This window comes from Aotus nancymaae, unplaced genomic scaffold (assembly GCF_030222135.1).
Source record: "Aotus nancymaae isolate 86718 unplaced genomic scaffold, 86718_ANA_hifiasm-v0.15.2.pri h1tg000088l, whole genome shotgun sequence".
NCBI classification, from domain to species: Eukaryota; Metazoa; Chordata; class Mammalia; order Primates; family Aotidae; genus Aotus; species Aotus nancymaae.
This window is the reverse complement of record NW_026988503.1, coordinates 8,956,646-8,964,085: the sequence shown is the minus strand read 5'-3', so window position 1 is coordinate 8,964,085 and position 7,440 is coordinate 8,956,646. Positions and strand designations below refer to the sequence as shown.

At 38.2% G+C, this 7,440-nt stretch overlaps 1 protein-coding gene across 1 annotated transcript; it reads right to left on the bottom strand.

The window, feature by feature from the left end:
• Window positions 1-1,759: 1,759 nt before the first annotated feature.
• On the bottom strand, window positions 1,760-2,991 carry LOC105710475 (phosphorylated adapter RNA export protein-like). Its single transcript, XM_064369116.1, is given in 1 exon segment — window positions 1,760-2,991. A coding segment is annotated over 1 exon segment (1,182 nt). The 3' UTR covers window positions 1,760-1,809.
• Between the last annotated feature and the right edge of the window lie 4,449 nt (window positions 2,992-7,440).

Here is a 7,440-nt window from a genome sequence, read left to right as displayed (position 1 = left end):
AAACTACCTTTATTTTCTTCATTAATAAGAAAGGGTAATTTAAAACCTCATGCACATGTAACATTTTATTTTTATTTTTGAGATGGAGTTTTGTCATCACCCAGGCTGGAGTGCAGAGGCACAATCCCGGCTCACTGCAACCTTTGCCTCCCGGGCTCAAGCGATTCTCCTGCCTCAGTCTCCTAAGTAGCTGGGACCACAGGCATGCACCACCATGCCCGGTCAGCTTTCTGCATTTTTAGTAGAGATGGGGTTTCACCATGTTGGCCAGGCTGGTCTTGAACTCCTGACCTCAAGTGATCCACCTGTCTCAGCCTCCCAAAGTGCTGGGATTACAGGCATGAGCCACCGTACCCGGACTATGTAACCTTTTAAAGACTTAACTTCCTTAACATAAGGTAAAAGTCTTAGGCTGCCACTGGGAATGCCTCTTTTCTTTTTCCTTTTTAAATTAGAGACAGGGTCTCACTATGTTGCCCACATTGGTCTGGAACTCCTGGGCTGAAGCAATCTTCCTCTTTTGGCCTTTCAAAGTGTTGGAATTACAGGAATGTGCCATGGCGCCCAGTTTGAAAATATTTTTAGTGTATGTGGTAATACACAGGAGATCACATTTAGTATATGACCAAGTTAATTAAGAAGTCAAAAAACACGTTAAATTTAAGAACAAATAGGCTGGGTGTAGTGGCTCACATGCCTGTAATACCAGCACTTTGGGAGGATGAGGCCAGGAGTTTGAGACCAGCCTGGTCAACATGGTGAAAACAATCTCCACCAAAAATACAAAAATTAGCCGGGCTTGGTGGCGCATGCCTGCGATCCCAGCTCTCAGGAGCCCGAGGCTCGTGATCGCTTGAACCCGGGAGATGGAAGCCGCAGCAAGCCGAGACTGCCACTGCACTCCAGCCTAGGTGACAGATTGAGACTCTGACTTAAACAAAAAACAAAAAGAACAAATCTGAAAAACTTCTGACATTTACTTACTTCTGGACAAACAAATGAGTAGGAAGAACCATCAGTATAAAGCTCTTAATTTTAGTCTTCTTTTTTTTTTTTTTGAGATGGAGTCTTCCTCTGTCACCCAGGCTGGATCTCAACTCACTGCAATCTCTGCCTCCCAGGTTCAAGTGATTCTCCTGCCTCAGTCTCCCGAGTAGCTGGGACTACAGGCATGCACAACCACGCCTGGTTAATTTTTGTATTTTTCGTACAGATGGGGTTTCACCATGTTGGTCTAGCTGGTCCCGAACTCCCGATCTCAAGTGATCTGTCCGCCTCGGCCTCTCAAAGGGCTGAGATTACAGGTGTGAGCCCCAGAGCCTGGCCAATTTTAGTCTTTATCCTTAAAATTGCCTGAGTTCTCAGAACACAGAAAAAGCAAATTTGAATGCACTTGTAACAGCTTAATAATTTATATGTCCCGTTATGATTTTAGTGGAATGTTTTAAAGCCGAAGCATAATTCAATGTAAAGATAAACTTGAAAAAGCAAACAAACTTTTGAATAGTATGTTATGACCTAGACAAAACTGATTATCAACTATCAATAGTCATAATAATTAGCACATGCAACAGATTGAGAAACTAAATCCTGTGCTATATACTCAAGTATTTTGTCAGACATGAGATACCTTTAAATGTTTCTATCAATTGCATTCCTTTCCCCGCATACTTTATTTAAAACAAGAAAACAATTCTCTTTCCTCCAGATTCTCATGTTTTTCAGTGTAAAATGTTGCAATCTCAGTAAAAATGGTTTATTACAATGTTATTTTAGAAAGGCTTAGTCCTCAAACTGTTGAAAATGTACTTAAAAGATGTCCCAATAATGAGAATGATCAACTTCAATGGCTTCCTCTTCATCCAACTTGGCTTCTCCATGTCCTTCCTGTGACTCATCAAGAAATGCCAGGGCCTCATTTGTGTCACTTGCAAAAGTTTCTCATGACGTATTGTCATCTTCTTGAAAATTCAGACTTTTAATAGCTTGTTTCATCTTTTTCCCCAACACTTGTGTTCTCTTCCTGGCAGCTTTTTTATTTTCATATTCCTTTTGATTTTCAATGTAGAAGATGTCCTTAATTTGTTCTTCGCTGATACTAGGAGTGTTTTTCAAGAGATTCAGAAAAACTCCACCTGGTGTTCTTCTTTGACTACCATTCATTATAAAGAGACCACCATTTTGTTCAACTTCAGCAGTTTCTATCAGAAGTTTAATTGCCTTTTTGTTCCCAATAATCCTCACTACTCGAGCTATCAGATCTTTCTTTGGTTCCTGTAACCTGAATGAAATTTCATCAGCCACTTTCTCTTGAAAATCTTCCTCTGTGATCTCGTATCGACCTTTGTAGTTCATTTCTGGTCTGTTCCCTAGCCTGTCTTTGACAGGTCGTTTCCTTTTGAGATGACCTTGCCCATTTTCCTCTTCCATGGATCCCATTTTTTTGTCACTGTGCATATATTCATCTAGTTCCTTGTCTAGTTCTTTTGTATGCTCTTGAGATTCCCTCCTAAGTTTCTTAGCAAGCAAATAATTGTAGGTTTCAGATTGTCTGCTTCTGTCAATAGTGCCCTCCATTCCCAAGATACCAAGTTCAGTGGCCACTGCATCTTGATTCTGTTCCTGCAGCACAGCACCCCATATGTTTTTAACCTTCTTTCCTCCAGCAACAGGTGGTTTTTGACTGCTCTGGCCAAACGGAAAAAGCTCTGGTTTGGGAGGAGGGTTAAAACATTTTTGTCGTTTGCGTTTCCAAAGACAGCCATCATCATCTGAATCAGAAAAACTCTCTTCACTTGAATCCACATTTTCAACAGCTCAATAATGTGATACTGGTGCACACGTAGTTGCCGTGTTCTGGAAGGCCCTCATAGCATTGTCCCCGCCTAGCACTTTTGGCACTTGCAGCGGCCTGTCGCTGGGTGCGACCGTCATGTCGGAATCTGAATCAGAAAGCTGCCCATCTTCCATGTCGCCAGCCTCCAACGCCATCTTCCCGCGGCGCGGCGCAGTGCACAGCTCTGTGCACGGCGGGTCGGGAGAGCACTTCTGGAGGGAAGGCCCGGCGGCGAGGTTGCTCAGGCGTCCCCGCACGGAGGCCTCCCTGACCCAGTGGCCTGAGGCTCACCATTGCCGTGCAACTACCCCGGAAAAATGAATCCCTTGTGCCCCCAATGCTTTTCTTCCAAACTTTATTTTCGTGCAAACATAAATATGTTAAGAGTTGCGGTAGTCTGGGATTCCGCCTTTGGCTGTACATCCCTCGCCTGTATGCTCTGGTCAAGCCTCCCCGCTTCCATTCTTGCTCCTCCACAATCCACTCTACATATGCTTCCAGGGAAGCTTTTCAAGCAGTATAGTCCACCCTGTATCCACTCCCTATCCACAGACGCCGAACCAGCGGATGGGAAGGACTGACCGTGCACCACCATTCAAAGTAAGGAGCTTGAGCATGGCGGGTGTTGGTATCTGTGTGGGGGTCCTGAAAACAAAGACCTACAAATACCGAGGGACGATTGTACCTTAGCTCGAATCTTCCAAGGGCATCCCTCCTCAAAACAAGGACTGAGTTTTCAGCCTGGCAAACAAGGTCCTGTGATCTGGGCATCTGGACACTGGTCCTGGTGTGTCCCCCTGCCCAACTGCTGGCGCGCTGCTCCTTTATTCATTCCAAGCTAAAGGCCTCTACATTTGCTGTTCACTCGGCCTGGAAGGCCCTTCCCTCAAACCACTCCATTCTTTAAAGGTTATCTTGGAACCGCCTTTGCAAAAATTGTCAATGGCCTATAATTTTATCACTCATACCTTCACCTGAAGTCGCTTTACTTTTATATGAGACCTATAGGATAAATTTATGACATTTTAGCAGATATAGTGAAAGCTAAAAGACAGTGAAATATCATCTTGAGGTGCTGGAGTTAAACAACTGTCATCTTAAAATTATCTGTAGTTAGAAATGATTTAAAATGTAAATCAAAATAAACACAATGTAGTTGATCAACTGACGCACTGTAATATTTTTTAAAGAAATCTTTCAAGTGTAAGAAAAATATCTATAGATGGAGACATGGTAATTATAGAGGAAATAAGCCCTCTTCAGGGTAAAGAAAAGATGTGTATAATTTAAATGTCTATTGACTTAATATCACTCCCACTATTGTTACTACTAATGATAATAATATCTATTGAAGATTAAAACGCCTGTAAAACTAAAATAAATGAAAACATTAGTTGAAATGGATAACAGGAAAATAGAGTTAAAATAAGAATGACCTTGCAATGCATGGAAAGCAATAAAGTAATATTAAGAAATAAGAAATGTAGAGTTTCAGTGATCTGACCACCTATCTCAAAAGGACAGAAAATAAATTAAAATAACATTAAAAAAAGTAAAAAAGGACATATAAAAAAAATGTACAATCCCAAATATTGAATATTTAAATTTTTTTAAAAATGGTAAAAATACAAAAAAACATAAAAAGAAAAGTCACAAATAATGATTATTAGAAATGAATGAGGTTATCATTACAGAGTCTACCAATATTATAAATATAATAAATAAATATTACATTTATTGCAATCAGTTTCACAATTTGGGTGAAACAGACAAATTTTAGAAACCATAATTCATTAAAACTGACACAAAAATTGTAGAAAATCTGAAAGTCTTATCACTTTTATACAAATTAAATCCATAATTAAGTTTCCCAAAAATGTTACTGTAAGCATAGATGGGTTTATTTATAAATTCTACTAAATAGTGGAATAAATATTACCAGTATCATACAAAATCTTCCGGTGAATTGTAAAAAAAACTTCTCAACTCATTTAGTGAGACCAGTATAACTTCTAAGTCAAAATTTATCAAGAAAATTACCAGAAAAAAATAGTTAAATTAATATTTACAAAATGATATACTGCATAATACCAAACAAAAATAAAAATTAAAATGTCTATAATCACTTAAATTGATTGGAAAAATATAAAATTTTATAGTCAGTTATGTAGAAAATTCTAAATTCAATGGACTATAATAAAATGTCCTGAATTTTGCTTTTACTATCTCAACAAAAGAAAGGTAGCAACTTATGTAAACCACCATGTTTATAGGGAAATATTGATTGCTTTCTCCCTGAGTTTGGTAACTAGACAAAATTCTCTCTAATGCTTATTCTATTTTAGATTTGACTACCTGTCTTTTCCAATGGGGAATAATATATTATAGAGAAAGCAATTATTTAAATAATAGAAAATGTCATATAAATGTCTCATTGCAGATAACATGAAACTGTAAAATGAAACTCCAAAGGAATCTAGAATTACAATTAAAAAGTAAATGTAGCAAGATTACCAGATACAAGTTAATATTCACACACTAATTGTATTTTTATGTACCAACAACCATCAATTAAAGATGAAATAAAAATATAACTTATAATACTGAAAAACATCAGCATTACCCAAATAAATATCACTATAGTTATGAACATGTATACACTGAATATAGAAAGTATTGCACAGATTAGTTTATAAACCTAAACAAATGGAAAGCTATACCTTATTTATGGAGTAGAAGATAATACTGTGTAAACATCAGTCTTTTCCAAATTTATTTTAAATCTAAAACTTAAGGGCAATCCTCATTCATAAAAGAATAAAATTTGTCCTTACCTCATAGCTTACAAAAAATTTTATTTGAGACGAATTATTAAACTAACACATAGAGATGGATTTTCAAATTAAACTCACACAAATTAGAAATTATTCTGAATATCAATCATAACTAATACTTAAAAGTAAAGCAATCAAAACCACAAAGTAACTACTGGCTTTTTGACACACTTCCTTCAGTCACACTTTGATATTATTTGAATGATAAATGCTTTCAAGCTTAAAGTAAATGAGGTATAAAAGTGTGTCTGAAGATTATTTCATATTGAGAAACATTTATAAAGCATCTTTTTTACACACAAAAATACATAGCACTCACTCAAACCCTAAATCCACAGAGTCTGTATTAATTTACTAAACTCAATCTTTAACCAAGAATGCTTAAGATTATTTTAAAGAAATGTATCGTTCTGTTACCAAATATTACTATTCTGTCTATGTGAAGAATTAGGTATCTTGTTGAATATAGATTAGACTAGGTTACTTGGTTTCTTCCAATGCCTCTGCAAAGTTCCCTTAAAAATTATGAGAAATATGGATCACAGTCCACATGCATTCAGTCCTTTCCCACAATTATAAACACCATCTAAAAGGTAAAGTAATAAAGTTAACGTAGAATAATTTAATAAACATTGCATAAGGTTAGCAATTAAAAATAAGCAAAAGACGTCAAAAATACTTTCAACATTAATACATTAAGTGGTAAAATATTGAAACCATTTCACTAAGACAGGAAGTCAACCGTTCCCACTCCAGTCACTAAGATAAATCTTTATTTCATGCAAAAGGCATGAGAAGAGAAGAAAACAAGGGAGAAAAATAAAGAAAAAAAATGAGAGAGAGATATGGAGGATGAAAGGGAAGAAAAGGTAAGGGAAGGGAGGGGAGAGGAGGAGAGAGTTGGGGAGGGGAGGGGAGTGGGAGGGAGAGGGGGAAGGGAAGGGAAGGGAATCGAAAAGAGAGAGAGAGAGAAAGAAAGGACAAAAGGAAGGAAAGAAGGAAGAAAGAAAGAGAGAGAAAGAGAAAGAGAGGAAGGAAGGAAAGAAGGAAGGAAGCAAGGAAGAAAGGAAGAAAAAGAGAAAGAAAGGAAGGAAGGAGGGAGGGAGGAAGGAAGGAAGGAAGGAAGGGGGGAAAAACCAATGAAGGAGTGTAACCTCAGCAAGTTGGTGGAACAGAACTTTCTAGTGTTTGCACTGTCACAAAAGCATCAACTTGAACAATTATCCACACATAAAAATACCTTTGCAAGTGCTAAGAAATTCAGATAAGATATTACAGCACCCGGATACAGTTCAGAAATAAGAAAAGATGTATTGAACAGGTAGGAAAGACAGTTTCGCATTACATTCTTTACCCCTTCAAGTGTGGGAACCACAGTGGAAAGAGAAATAACTTCCAGTTGAGAGAATAAGAGTCAAGTGAGCACACAACTTTACCACATACCACAGTACTAGGCTTGCCTGAGTGAAAGTTGGCACCAGGCTGTTACCCATGACCCCAGGATTATACTGGCCCCTACAGATCCAGGTTTCAGGGCTGCCCTATTGCCAGACCGCTTTAAAGAACAAGAATCCACCCAACCACATTCCCCACAACCAGCACTAGGCCAAATCCTGTAGCCGCAGTCTCCAGGCTGACCCACACATTTGCAGTCCAAAGCCCACGACCAGTATCCACAGATCCATGCTGTAGTGGACCCAGGGCTTAGGCACTTCCCATTAAATTCTGGTGCCATGCTGTATCTCCACTGACCCAGGTTCCAGAAGCTAC